Consider the following 15592-nt stretch of genomic DNA (forward strand, 5'->3'; position numbering starts at 1 on the left):
CAAATAGCTCTGATATAGCAGAAACCACTAAATTATGAAATTGCTAAATTGGGAATTGTATTTCAACCCAGAACAAGAAATGTGCTTGAACGGACACTAAATAACTCGCCCAGCTACAGCACTAAGGACAGATTTAGCTGGATATAAATTTGAGGCCTAGTATTTAGGCGCTGGGTGACAGGTATGGGTTTAGTGACAGAATTAGACTTGGAAATACACAGTAGCGGGTGTGTGTGAAGTTATTCTGAATGACCCAATGTGCACCTTGAATATTATATACCCTTTTAGGGATAGATTTCAAATAGCTCTGATATAGCAGAAACCACTAAATTATGAAATTGCTAAATTGGGAATTGTATTTCAACCCAGAACAAGAAATGTGCTTGAACGGACACTAAATAACTCGCCCAGCTACAGCACTAACGACAGATTTAGCGGGATATAAATTTGAGGCCTAGTATTTAGGCGCTGGGTGACCGGTATGGATTTAGTGACAGAATTAGACTTGGAAATACACAGTAGCGGGTGTGTGTGAAGTTATTCTGAATGACCCAATGTGCACCTTGAATATTATATACCCTTTTAGGGATAGATTTCAAATAGCTCTGATATAGCAGAAACCACTAAATTATGAAATTGCTAAATTGGGAATTGTATTTCAACCCAGAACAAGAAATGTGCTTGAACGGACACTAAATAACTCGCCCAGCTACAGCACTAGGGACAGATTTAGCTGGATATAAATTTGAGGCCTAGTATTTAGGCGCTGGGTGACAGGTATGGGTTTAGTGACAGAATTAGACTTGGAAATACACAGTAGCGGGTGTGTGTGAAGTTATTCTGAATGACCCAATGTGCACCTTGAATATTATATACCCTTTTAGGGATAGATTTCAAATAGCTCTGATATAGCAGAAACCACTAAATTATGAAATTGCTAAATTGGGAATTGTATTTCAACCCAGAACAAGAAATGTGCTTGAACGGACACTAAATAACTCGCCCAGCTACAGCACTAAGGACAGATTTAGCTGGATATAAATTTGAGGCCTAGTATTTAGGCGCTGGGTGACAGGTATGGGTTTAGTGCCAGAATTAGACTTGGAAATACACAGTAGCGGGTGTGTGTGAAGTTATTCTGAATGACCCAATGTGCACCTTGAATATTATATACCCTTTTAGGGATAGATTTCAAATAGCTCTGATATAGCAGAAACCACTAAATTATGAAATTGCTAAATTGGGAATTGTATTTCAACCCAGAACAAGAAATGTGCTTGAACGGACACTAAATAACTCGCCCAGCTACAGCACTAACGACAGATTTAGCGGGATATAAATTTGAGGCCTAGTATTTAGGCGCTGGGTGACCGGTATGGATTTAGTGACAGAATTAGACTGGGATATGGCCAAAAAATAAACAGACTATTGCTGGTTAAATGCACTTGGTGTGACAGCTTCACCCTGATGTAGGCTTTAGCCAAAAAACAACCACACCATTGAGGGTTAAATGCACTTGGTCGCAGCTTGTGCTGGCGCACCACAAGACACAAAATGGCCGCCGATCACCCCAGAAAAATGTGACTGACAAACGGTCTGTGCAGCCTAAAAACAGTGAGCAATTGAGGATCAGCAGCTCAATGATCCACAGCTGCAGATCGATCAGTTAATCAAGTCCTTTGGAGGAGTTAATCTGCCTAATCTCGCCCTACTGTCGCAGCCGCAACCTCTCCCTACGCTAATCAGAGCAGAGTGACGGGCGGCGCTATGTGACTCCAGCTTAAATAGAGGCTGGGTCACAAGGTGCTCTGGCCAATCACAGCCATGCCAATAGTAGGCATGGCTGTGATGGCCTCTTGGGGCAAGTAGTATGACGCTTGTTGATTGGCTGCTTTGCAGCCTTTCAAAAAGCGCCAAGAAAGCGTCACAAAAGCGCGAAGAAAGCGACGAACACCGAACCCGAACCCGGACTTTTACGAAAATGTCCGGGTTCGGGTCCGTGTCACGGACACCCCAAAATTCGGTACGAACCCGAACTATACAGTTCGAGTTCGCTCATCCCTATTCGGGACATCTCTACAGGTGAACAGTGGAAAAAATATAAAAATAAAAACTGTGTCAAAAAAGCAATTTTTTGTTACCTTACATCACAAAAAGTGTAATACCAAGCGATCAAAAAACCCTAAAATAGTACCAAACTGTCATCTCATCCCGAAAAAAATAGTGAGTCCCTACATAAGACAGTGGCTAAAAAAAAAAAATGGCTTTCAGAATACTGTATGGAGACATTTAAAAAAATCACAGTAGTAGCAGAACCCCAAAAACAGCAGTGTGATAGCAAGGCCCAGTGGCATGCATATGATAAAAAAAAATATTATCAGATATACGCCAATTTTTGACGTATATCTGGCGCAGATTTGGTTGCAAAGGAGATTTACTGCCTAATTTGGGACTTTTCCCTGCTCACACCAGGTCTAACAAAGGGGACGGGCCGGTAGGATCGTCTTATTTATAATTTTTTACGTCTGTTCTAGGCATAGAAAATAGACTAAATCTACGCTAGCAAGGGAGCGGGCTTAGACAAGCGGTGCTTAGACAAGTTATGCAGAGCCCATGCCCTCTACAAATGTGATGGTTTGATCGCAGAGTCTGAAATTTTGCAATTAAATATTTATAACATGCCAAACAAGTCTCCTGACTCCTCATCCCCAAGTGTCCAAGATTCCCTCACAGCGCAGCCATAGATTATAATTCTTCTGTCCGGCATAACCCCAGTGCCGATCTGTAGGGACTGGAAAGGGAAGGAGCATGTGGACCATTGCTCAATAGTCAACAAGGTTAGAAAAACATACCTGCTTTCTTCCAAAAATGGGGCCTCATCTGTTGCATCTGGTATTGTATCTCACCTTCATTACAAACCTGCATGAATATCTCTCTGTAGGTACATTATAGTCTACACCTGTGACAGCTGACCTCGGGCACTCCAGCTGTGGTAAAATTACAACTCCCAAGATGCACACTTGTTTGGCTGTTCTAAGAACTCTATAGAAATGAATGTAGCATGCTGGGAGTGGTAGTTTCACCACAGCTGGAGTGCCGGAGGTCAGCCATCACTGGTCTATACTATACAAACTCTGCTGTGATTGGCAGAGAAGCAAAGAAGGGACGGGTAAGGTCATGCTCCTCTGTTCCTCCTGTCATCATGGTGGTCTGCTACAGTCTTCCACCTCCTCAAAGTATTCTTTCCCTGGTTCCATGTATCTGGCACGGCTAATGGAGTATCTGTGGCTGTCACCGAGGATCTGTGGTTATCGCTATTACTGTAGGTGCCTCTGTGTTCGGCGTCTTGTTACTGTTATGGGGGTACAATGCCACAACAGAGAATTTACAAGATCAGCGTATACTCTGCCAAAAGGATCCCTATCCTAATCTCGTCTGTCTACAGCCTCTCCGTATAGTCTCAGCACCCGATTACAGAGACGTTTAGTGATACAGAGAGATACTGTAGACAGGGTTTTGATAAACTGTCCTCCAATGCAGACCCCCATGTCCTCACTTTAAGATATTATTTCTTATTTTAAAGGGGTTCTCCAGGACAGGATAGGTCATCAAGATCAGATTGATGGGAGTCTGAATCCCGCCACCCCACCAATCAGATGTCCGTGAACGGCTATGCCACTTCCTAGGCCAGTGATGTCACATTCATCGGTCACATGACCCAGATGCTGCTGAGTCCCATTCAAGTGAATGGGGCTGAGCTCAGTGGCGTAGCTATCAGGGAAGCGACTGCTTTGGGGCCCGAGCTCAGAAGGGGCCCCAGAGCAGTAGTGGATGTTTTCATTAGATCTAGGGCTGCCCCTGCTCACAGCTCCTGCACTTTATAGAAGCAGATGCCACTTACAGCAGCAGCGCTGGAGCTCCTCCCGCTGAAGGTCGCACTCAGTGAGGAGCAGACACAGTATCATGGCGTCTCCTCCTCCTCCTATGGCCGCTCTCAGGCTGGGATCCGCAGTACTGCACACCACTTGCCAGCACTGCTTTCTGTTTTCTATTGGCTGGCAGCTTACTATGACATCAGCTGCCAGCCAATAGCAGAACTTTATGGGATCAAGCCCCGCCCACCAGTGTGAAGCCACTGTAGAGCAGGCTGGCTGCTCCAGCACTCAGAGCTCTAGAATGCCCCCCCCCCCCATGTGTCCTGTTCTCTGACCCCCCAGGTTACTGATTAACCCCTCCACTGCTGTCCCTGGATGGCACAGAGGGTGATGGCACCTACTTCTCCAGGCTGCCTGTGAGGACCAGACATCAGCTTTCTACAGGAAAGGTAAGTGTCTGTGTATAACTACTTGTATGTACATGTGTGTGTAATGTGTGTAATGTGTGTGTGTGTATGTATATATATATGTATAGTATATATGTCCATATACAGTATGTGGTGAGTGCCTGTATGACTGCGTCCATTAAGTTGGGGAGGGGCCCTCCACAAATATTTGCTGTGGGGCCCAGTCAGTTCTAGCTACGCCCCTGGCTGAGCTGTAATACCAGGAACAGCCAGTATATGATGTACAGCGCTGTGCTTGGTCACCTCTTCATACAGCTGATCGGCGGCGGGGGGGCCGGGAGTCAGACTCCTACCGAACCGATATTGATGCTCTATCCTCAGGACGGCCATCAATATAAAAAAAATTTTATGTGGTTCCAAAAATTGTTGAACGTCTCTAATATCATTTCACAGTGAGGGATATCAATGTAAGAGAATATGTCAGCAGTATCTAGACACTTTACTGATGTCCACAAGGGGGATTTATCCTCCTTCACTTGTAGTGGAACAGAAAGGGCGTCTCGACCATTCAGAGGTGGAGATCACAGGAGAAGCTTTTGGCCACAGAAACATATTGGATTTTCACTGAGAAATTTCCCTGTAGGGTCTATGGCCAGTCCGCCCCTGCCTGCAGGTTATCCCCGGAATATATCAGGTGTCCCCATACACAGGAAAAGCCGCAGAATGTGAACAGCGTCAATGTTACAGCGCGTGTTACAATGTTTCACAGCGGCTGCAAAATGATCCATTTATATCCTGTACTTTATACAATGTGGAGACTTTACACACAGGGAACCCCCAGAATAAGGGTTTGGGGCCCATTTGACACCAGTCTTAATAAGAACTTTGCTGGTGCAGGTGCCGACCTCTTAACTATGGTTACGTGTCCTTGTTTCCAGGATCAAGACAATAATATGAGAACAATTTCTAGACATTTTCAGCTTTTCCATGACTATAAAACATTAAACTAAAATGTCCTCTATGAATATAAACCACAGAAAGAAAGCGCCGTCTGCCCCCGAAATTCTGGGCGAAATTTACATACAGAGTTATAGTGCATTACATATCTGAGGTATTAAGGGGTTAAACCACAGCTGCTGCTGCTGCCTATGATGTCACAGAATGTTATGATTTTTCAGCCCCGCCCAGTTATTATGACATCACACACATTATATAAGGAGCTGCAGAGCTGACACTCCCTTGAGGGTTACAGTTAGTGGTGGAGAGGTAAGTGCACTCTGTCTTAGGCCCCTGTTGTGTCTTCATTTCCTTCTGTCCTTCCTCATCCTCTTCCTGTAGGTCTCCTCCTGTAATGTCAGGCCGTCTGAGCTTCTCTGTCCCATCTCCTCCCTCATTCACATTCTATAGAAACCATCATTTATTAATAATTTGAGTTCACCCGTCCGTCCGTCCATCCATCAATCCTTATTTCTCTTCCTCACTTCCTCTCTTACTTACATTTTCTAGTTTGGAGTAATTGGGGCAGAACTTCCATTTTATAGAGTATTTTACAAATGATCGGTCAGCTCTCCTGACACAGTCTGATTTAGTAAATGCTTACATTCTACATAAAATAACATTTTGGCTCAATCTTAGAACTCAGCATTGTAGAATCCCTCAGTTGTTCCTACAGGAAACACCAACTGGGTGTTACCATTATCCTTGCCTATATGACATACTATCCAATCAGTGCTGACAGTGATCAGGGGACATACCCTGATATGGAGGGAAACTGCAGCACTTAATTGTCAGTGTATTCATACATTTTCAGGAAGAATAAAAGAGGTATAGCACAATGCAGAGTTCTATGGAGATATACTACAGAATTGATATTTTATGGAGAATACAAGTAATTACTAAAACACCCAGAGGTGACAGATCCTCTTTCATGCTATAGTTAGTGTCTTCTAATGTGCTGCTGCTTATGATGTCACAGAATGATCTGGTTCTTAGTCCCGCCCAGTTATTATGACATCACACACATCATATAGGGAGACACAGAGCTGACACTCTCTTGAGGGTTGCAGCTAGTACTGGAGGTAAGTAAACTCTGTCTTGGGCTCCTTTCTTCTCTCTCATTTCTCCCCTCTTCCTATAGGCCTCCTCCATGTAAGGTCTCTGCTTCTCTCTTCTTATCTTGTGTTTTTTCTTCTCTCCTTTTTTAAGATTTGGTGATATAACAAGCGATATAGAAAAATTCAGGTAAATACATCTAATGCATGTTATCCTATGTGTGATCACAAGCAGAAGGGACTATAACCCCAAAAGTGCAAGGTCCAGTGTAGATATCAGTGAGCACCCTGTGTGTGGGTACAGATGGTGAAGGGCCAATACAGGATGGGTACAATGATTAGGTACTAAGTGTTTTGGGCATGTAGAAGTCCTCAGGGGCTGGTATGGGTTGGGTGTGATCACCAGTGAGGGAGGACTGATAGTTTTAGGTATGAAAATTAATCTTAAACATCAGGAATAGATTAGACAACTGGATACAGAGGTCTTTTGGTAAAAGTTGTGGGTGAGTTTGGTGAATTAGTTAATTACTTGTATAACCTGTAATAACCTGTTAATTACTTAATAACCTGTAATCTTCTTTACTCTTTACAGGATGGAGGAGGAGACGGAGAAAAAGGAAAAAGTGGAACATCTGGTGGAGGAGAATAAGGAGGACAAACATCTGGAGGGAGAGGAGAAAAGGGAGGAGGAGGAAATTAAGGAAGACAAACATCTGGAGGAGGAGAATAAGGAGACGGAGAAAAAGGAAAAAGTGGAACATCTGGAGGAGGAAGCTAAGGAGGACGGAGATCTAGAGGAGGAGGAAAATCTGGAGGAGGAGGGCATTAAGAAGGTGGAGCAACATCTGGAGGAGAAGAAGAATGAGGAGGGGGAACATCTGGAGAAGGAGCAGGTTGAGGAGGTGAAGGAGAAACATCTGGATGAAGAGGAAATAGAGAAGACTAAAAGAGAGGTGAAACATCCAGAGAAAAATGAGGATAAGGAGGAGGAATCAGAACATCTGAAAGAGGAGAAACATCACAGTGAGGAGAATAGAATTGCAGAGGAACTTATCCAGGAGGCAGAGAAAGAGTTTGGAGAACACTGTGATGTGAGGTATGAACATCACTGTGAGGTATTTCAAATTCTAAACATTGTTGAGAACATTGAGGGACACTTGTTTTTTTAAATTTATTTCTTCTGATTTCTGGTGGTAAAAAGTCAAAAATGTATTTCTTCTCTCACCAGTTCTGGACAGTGGTAAGAAAGTGGGCGTGGTTATCCAGGAGGGATGTGGTCATTCAATATCTGACATATTCATTATTCCTATTGTCAGCTCAAAGCAGGCATTGATTCCATGTTCTGTATTGAAGACACATCTCTCAGGAGGAGTGGGCTATTTAAGAAATTCAGTACTTTGTACTAAAACAGTGTTTCTCGACTCCAGTCCTCAGGACCCACCTACCGGTCATGTTTTCAGGATTTCCTTAGTATTGAGCAGGTGATATAATTAGTGTCAATGCATCAGGACCTACCACATGTATTCATTCTGTGGGATATTCTCAAATCATGACCGGCAGGTGGGTTTTGAGGGCTGTAGTTGAGAAACACTGTACTAAAATGATCTATTGTGTAAAACAGATGAATGAAACTCCAAACGTAATAAATCTGCCCCATAGTCTGATCGCCCCAATATATGGTGTTCATCCTCCTGGACCCAACATTATCACAATAGACAAAAAGTCTCAAGGGCAAAGGGTGATAGAGGAGGAGTAAACAAAGGGATCTTATTGTCTGCTGTAGAATATGACGCTGCTGCTCAATAACGAGGCCGATTGTATCATTTCTGGGGATAAGAATTTCTAAACATGTAGAAGTCATATCTGTCCTCTTCTTCCTCCATCAGGTGGTGGTACAGAGTGTACACGTCCCAGCCCACAATACGGTAATTATATTGCACTTTCTAGGGTGGCATGAGGGTGTATATGGGGCACATGTGCTGAGAGTATCCAGTTAACCAGATCTGTCTTTTCTGCTTTAGAATAAGAACCATCAGCCGATGTCCCACATTTTACACTATGGAGACCATGTAAGTATATATGAGGAGATCTGGTCCTCAACCCCTGGTGTCCTAAGAGCCTCCTCCATAACTTGTGTCAGAGCGAATAGTCTATATAGTTACTTCCATTGGGACCTAGACATCTTAATAATGAGCATCCCCATTTATTATAAAATGTGAATTTATATATTATGTTTTATGTCCAACAGAAAAGAAGAAATGGATGGAGAGGGGGACGAAAGGTAAGAGCAGAGTACAGAGATAATAAGCAGATCATATATTTTAAACTGATCCTCCGTCTCCTCTCATCACACCTTTCATTTCCTCTTTTTGGATTTTTTGTAGACCAAGAAGAAGATCTTGGATCCCCAAGTGCTTCAGGAGGAGACAACCAAGAAGCCTGTGAGTCCTGGCTGGACATGGCCCCTGTAGTCCTCCCTTGTTATTCTCCTGATGTTAATATGATGTCTTATATATTTATTATGTCTTTTTATTTCTTCCATCAGCAGCAGAGGAGAGAGCTGTGGGATAAGGTAAGTGCAGGTTTTTGTCAATTTTTGTACCCACTTAGTTTTCTCTTCCCTATTATGACATATAGAGCTAATAGAGCGGGACTGATGGTGACCTCCATCTAGTATCTGTGGCTGACATCTTCAGAAAGTAGTGTTTATTCTGGAGGACTTCTTCTCTGCATATATTACATGGACACTTATAGATTTCAGTGCACCTATTGATTGCTTTACTATCCCAGGCGTGTTGCTTGATGACCGATAATCCAAGGTCCTCTATATGGATAAGGGGTTCTCCACCAATCACCACTTATACCACAAGAGTCTTCTCCTGACAACCTCACACTTGGCTTTTCTTCTTTTCTTAGATTCCTAAGAAGATTGTGCTGCTTCAGCATTGAAACAATAGAGTAAACAGTGAGTATACAAGATCCACCCCAGACATGAACATGGTCCAGTCCTCCCTCCACATAGATGACATCAATGGCGCATGGAGGCACATGACTCCCCTCTAAACATCAACAACTTTATAACTAACAATTACTAATGTGCATAATTTTAAAAAAGTTGATTTGGTCAATTTGCTGAACTACAACAAGAAATTAGATTTGTAACGAATTAATTTGTCACAAATCATGATAAATCAGGTATTTCCAGGACACTCTGCCTAACCATATCCATCCGACTCGGTGGCCCAATCTCAGTGTGAAGTCTTGGAATGTAAACTGCAGGGAGAGTGCAGGTAGACTGCGGTGAGACTGTATTGTCGTGTGCATTATGTTTTAGTGCACCTGCGAGAAGACCGAGGGCTGGGCCCACAGGTATACACGATGCCACGCAGACAACGGTTCTTTCCCAGCACTTACGTTTACTAGACGAGGTGCAGATGTGGCAGCGCTAGCAATCACAGTAGAATCGCGTGAGCGCAGACCGATATCCTGTTTTATTAACTAAGGAAGCACGTAAAAAGAGTAGTGAGAACATTCAGGGTGCAATTTGGGTTTGTAAACAGCAGATGGCGCATGGAACTGCAGTTTCATACGGTAGAATTTGTCCCTGCTTACGTGAAGTCAAAAGCGCTAGTACAGTATATGTGAATGGGAAAGCAGCCAAATGGAACTTTATAGTAAGTGGTTTCTGTTTTACAGGTAGAGACTGGAAATCAGCAAGCTGATAAGAGGAGCAATACTCAGGAAAGCAAAAAGTATGCCAAACGACCTCAGGAAACCAGTAAGAAGTCGCCAGCCCCTCTGCCAGATATTCTTAGGAGGACTCTGCAAAAAGCACCCCCAGAAAGAGCCTGTCCCACTAGCCCTCTTGTAAAGCGAGCCAGTCAGTTATTACAGGGCATGCAGTTTCAGAGTCCGACTTCAAAGCTGTCGTCTCAGGAAAATTTGCCTCTTCCAATTACTCCAGGATCTGGATTGGATGACAATCAATTGGATAATTATATCGAACAGACAAGGACCCCAACGTGCAAGCGTTATAATGAAGATGGTGGAGATCCAAAACCAACGTTCCCACCTGCAACTCCAGATATGCCCACTTGCAGCCCTGCCAGTGAGACTGGAAGTGAGAACAGTGTCAATATGGCTGCTCTCACACTCATGATACTATCGCTGGCCTCTCTTGCAAAGTCAACAGGTAACACTCCTCTGAAGGATAACACTTAGCAATTAAAATCTTCTAAGAGCGCATGTAAAAAGAGAAAGCTTGAAGAAGCTGAGGAATCTCAGACAGTCACATAAGAGAGAACATCTAAGTCCATCTCTAAAATAAAGAAAGCAAAGAAACATTGGAAGAAGATCATGGACATTTTTCCAGCTGGAATAGACGTGGATGCATTTCTAATGTCCCTTCATTATGATAGCCATTATTATGTTGTATGTAAAGATGTATAAAGAGGTGTGTAAAAAATAGGCTTGAGAGCTTACATTCTAATTTAATATTAAAGCACTTGCTGCGTTACTGCTGGAAATATTGAATACTTGGAAAAGGTATGTAATTATGTCACTTCTGACCTACCTCATTTTCTTATTAAAAAGAAGTCTGCTAAAAAAAATATATAAAAAATCATATTTGATCCAGACTGGCAAGAATGGCAAAGAGAAAGATGGCAGATATGCGAGCTTCTGTCTGCCGATAACCCAGATACACTTCCTGAAACCTTAGTATGATGACTCTGACATACTGTAACAAGGACACCAATGGAGATATTGTGGACTAGAGCAAAGAATGATATTGGCTTTTTTTATATCTATTATTTATTTATTTATTTTTGAGTTTCAAAAGCTTTATTTTGCAAAAGCAGATGTACAGAATGAAATAAGGTTAGAGGAGGGTATGAACAATCCTCCTGGAAAATATTATATTAACTGGCAAGTTAACAATGGTATGATACATGATAGATCACAAGTTACAAATGAGTCATTGCTTCTTATTGAAAGCTCTAGAGATTCACATCATCTCCCAAAACCTCTGTGCATCTTCCAAGCGAGCCATATGAAGTTGAACTTATGAATAGATCTCATTTCCCAGTGGGAAATTTCCTCCATTCTATACATCTGATCGACTCTGGCGAACCAATGCTCAATTAAGGGGGTATCAGACGCAAGCCAGTGGTGCAGGGATTAGAAATCTAGCCGCGTTTACCAGCTGTCTGAAGAGGACAAGGTTTGGAATCCTGCAAGATGTAGGGTATAGGTTCAGGAGAGCAATCTCTGGTTGAGGTGACAGAGAGGCCCCGCAGATTTGGTTACATCGGTCGAAAATCTGCTTCCACCAGTCCAGTAGGGGAGGGCAATCCCACCAAATATGTAGGAAGGAGCCTCTAGATTTTGAGCACCTCCAGCATGTGTCTGAAGCAGACGCTGAATATAGGCAAGTTTTATCTGGGGTCTTATACTATCTGGCCACCACTTTATAACTGTTCTCCTGTATTCTGACGCATCTTGATTTAATGTGAGGGGAGCTCAAGATTTTGTCTATTTCCTGTGTGGAAAACGATCGGTTCAGGTCTTTCTCCCAAAGTCTAATGAACGCTGGGATAAAGAAAGCGTCAGGAAGCCGTAATCTATTATAAAAGCTGGGAAATTATTTTGGATGGGGTCTGGGCACAGTCAAATAGACTTTCCAGCCATACTTGTGGACGAGAAAAGTCTTGTGGTTTGATGTTTTGTTGGATATATGAACGTAGGAAGTGTAAGGGGGTGAGGTTAGAATGCTGCTGGTTTAGTTTGGTCCTCAAATCTGCTATAGGGATTAAGTGGGAGTCACTAGTGATGTCACTAAGTAGAATTGTGGAGTTTTTGAGGCACCCCTTCACACTTTTTTATCAGGGCCTTGGGGGTGACATTTATTACATCCCTGACTTAAAGTGTTTTTTGTAGCAAGGCGAGGGGACCGGGATAGGGAGAACCTGTTGTAGATAGGTTAGTTTAGGGAGAATTAGTGAGGCTAGGATGTTTTTTCTGCCGAACCCCAAGAGTATTAGCAGATCAAGGCTGTTAAGTGTCTTTGTAATATCCATTAACAAAGGATTGTAGTTCAGAGAGAAAGATTGGGAAGGATCTGTGCTGATCTTGACCCCTAGATACGTCAGGTGTGGGGCTGACCAATTGAAAGGGGATGCTTGAGCTAACTTTTTTTTTGTAGTGGCAGATAAACCGGAGCATATGATTAGCGATTTATTGTGATTTACTTTAAAGTTAGAGCAAAGACCATAGTTTTCAAGGTGTTGATAAATCCTGGGAAGAGCTGATTGCTAATCATGACTAGCATGTCATCCGCAAAGGCTGCTGTTTTATGTTCCTGATCCCCTAAAGTAATTCCTTTGATAGCTGTATCCTTCCTAATAGTCTGTAGGAGCGATTCCAGGGTTAAAAAAAACAGAAGAGGAGACAAAGGGCACCCCTGTCTAGTACCATTCCTAATGTTAAAAGGGGACGATATTGTACTATTGACTGAGATAGAAGCGGAGGCATTGATATACATGGCATCAATAGCATACAGAAAAGAGCTCGGGAAATTTTGGGATGAGATGACCTGTTTCATGAAAGACCAGCTGACTCTATAAAAGGCTTTCTCCGCATCCGTGCTGAGAAGAACCACGCGAAGTGATCTTTTTTTAACGTAGTGTATAATATTCAGGACTCTGGCGGTGTTATCTTTTACTTCCCTGCCTTTGATAAAGCCCACATGGTCTCTATGTATAAGGGTAGGGAGTTTTTTTGCCAATCTGTTTGCTAGCAATTTAGCTAGGAATTTTAAAACTAGATTAAGGAGGGAAATGAGTCTGAAATTTGGGCATTGGGTATGGTCTTTACCCTTGTCATGGAACCATGAACCAGACGTACAACAAGAGATAAGTGGAAATAAGAAGGCTTTATTGAAAATCAAGCTGTAAGCAAAAGTCCAAACGGATGGCTAAACCGAAGCAGGGTCTTGCGTAGACAGAGGTCAGGAACCAGGAGGGTAGTCAGACGAAGCCTGGATCAGGAACCAGCAGGGTAGTCAGACGAAGCCAGGATCAGGAACCAACGGGGTAGTCAGACGAGGCCAGGATCAGGAACCAGAAGCAGCAGCAGTCTTAGCAGCATGTGAACACAGGAGGACCAAGCAAGGAACTGAAGCCACAGACCTCCTATATATATGAGCTGGGCATCCAGCTCCTCCCAGTGGGAAGGAGAAGCCGCAGGGTGGGAGGCTACAAGAAACCCAGAAACCAAGATGGCCGCCAGCACATGTCAAACGAAGGAGAACAGTGAGAAGGTAAGACCATGACAGTACCTCCCCCTCAAGGGCCCCTCCTCCGCGGAGTAAGGAACGGTTTCTGAGGGAAGCGTGCGTGGAAGGCTCGGAGCAAAGCAGGAGCATGGACATCTGCGGAGGGAACCCAGGAACGCTCCTCTGGACCATAACCACGCCAATGGACCAAAAACTGCAACCGACCGCGGACCAGGCGTGAGTCCAGGATATTGCTCACCTCATATTCCTCACGATTGCCCACTTGGACCGGACGGGGCCGAGGAACCGAGGAAGTGAAACGATTACACACCAATGGCTTCAACAGGGAGACATGAAACACGTTGGAGATCCGCATGCCAGGAGGATGCGCAAGGGCATAGGCTACCGGGTTTACCCTGCGAAGCACTCGGAAGGGACCAACAAAGCGAGGCGCCAGCTTGGGAGTGGGCACTCGAAGGTTGAGGTTGCGGGTGGACAACCATACACGGTCTCCGACCTGGTAGGAAGGAGCGGGCGCTCGTCTGCGATCAGCCTGGAGTCTCTGGCGCTGCGCAGAGACCTCAAGGGACCTCTGGATCTGTACCCAAGAAGCACGTAGGACGGAAAGGTGATCCTCCACAGCCGGAGTATCCTGGGGAGAGAATACCTCCGGTAACACGGCAGGTTGGAACCCATAATTGGCCATGAAGGGAGACGTCCCAGAGGAAGAGTTCACCGCCGTGTTCCTGGCAAACTCAGCCCAAGGCAGGAGGTCAACCCAATTGTCTTGGTGATCGGAGACATAGCAACGAAGGAATTGCTCCAAGGCCTGATTGGATCGTTCTGCGGCCCCATTGGACTGAGGGTGGTAGGCCGAGGAGAAAGAGAGATGAATCTCCAACTGGGAGCAAAAGGCGCGCCAGAACCTGGACACAAACTGACTCCCCCGATCCGACACAATCTCCTTGGGCAAACCGTGCAACCGGAAGACCTCCCTGGCGAAAATCGTGGCCAACTCTTGTGCAGAGGGTAACTTCTTGAGAGGAACACAGTGGCACATTTTGGAAAACCGATCCACAATCATGAGAATGACCGTATGGCCTCGGGATGCAGGGAGGTCCACAATGAAATCCATCCCCAGGTGTGACCATGGGCGCTCCCCGGTGGCTATGGGTTGCAAAAGGCCCAACGGAAGGTGCCGAGGGGACTTACTCTGGGCACAAACGGAGCATGCCGCTACATATGCGGCGATGTCGGAACGTAGAGAAGGCCACCAGAACAGACGTGAAACAGCCCAGGACAGCTGATTCTTTCCAGGATGCCCCGCGGCCTTGGAGTTATGGTAGGTTCGCAACAACCGAGTGCGCAACTCCTCAGGCACAAAACACCTGCCGTTGGGTCTCCCAGAGGGAGCACCAGATTGAGCCGCCAAAATCTGCTCACCCAGGGGAGAGGTCAGGCTGGTGCGAATGGCGGCCAGGATCTGATTCGGAGGTATGACCGAAGTCGGAATCGACTCCTCCCCCGACAGCTCGGAGTACTGCCGTGATAAGGCATCCGCTCTGATGTTCTTGGAACCGGGTAGGTAGGAGACCACGTAATTAAAACGTGACAAGAACAGAGCCCATCTGGCCTGACGTGGTGTCAATCTCTTGGCCTCAGAAAGGTAGGTCAGATTCTTGTGGTCCGTCAGGATTAGAACCGGAACCACCGATCCCTTGAGCAAGTGCCTCCATTCTTTAAGGGCCTGCACGATGGCCAATAACTCCCTGTCACCAATCTGATAGTTGCACTCCGCGGAAGACAGTTTCCAAGAGTAAAACCCACAAGGAAGCAGAGGACCCTCTGGTGTTCTACGCTGAGACAGAAGGGCGCCTACTCCCGTCTCAGACGCGTCCACCTCGAGGACAAAGGGCAACCCAGGGTTGGGATGCGACAGAATCGGAGCCGACACAAAGGCGGACTTTAGAGCCTCAAAAGCTCGGA

At 44.8% G+C, this 15592-nt stretch overlaps 1 protein-coding gene across 1 annotated transcript in view; it reads left to right on the forward strand.

Annotated features, from left to right (window-relative positions):
• Window positions 1-10836, forward strand: part of LOC122942258 (ring-infected erythrocyte surface antigen-like) — a 29560-nt gene extending 18724 nt beyond the window's left edge. The window contains exons 3-10 of the mRNA XM_044299761.1: window positions 6926-7429; window positions 8220-8258; window positions 8355-8402; window positions 8582-8614; window positions 8718-8774; window positions 8879-8905; window positions 9250-9298; window positions 10030-10836. Of these exons, the coding sequence (XP_044155696.1) occupies window positions 6926-7429; window positions 8220-8258; window positions 8355-8402; window positions 8582-8614; window positions 8718-8774; window positions 8879-8905; window positions 9250-9295 (754 nt within the window). The 3' untranslated portion in view covers window positions 9296-9298; window positions 10030-10836. The remainder of the gene's footprint in view (window positions 1-6925; window positions 7430-8219; window positions 8259-8354; window positions 8403-8581; window positions 8615-8717; window positions 8775-8878; window positions 8906-9249; window positions 9299-10029) is intronic.
• Window positions 10837-15592: the final 4756 nt, after the last annotated feature.

The sequence above is a fragment of the Bufo gargarizans genome, chromosome 6 (genome assembly GCF_014858855.1).
Source record: "Bufo gargarizans isolate SCDJY-AF-19 chromosome 6, ASM1485885v1, whole genome shotgun sequence".
NCBI classification, from domain to species: domain Eukaryota; kingdom Metazoa; phylum Chordata; class Amphibia; order Anura; family Bufonidae; genus Bufo; species Bufo gargarizans.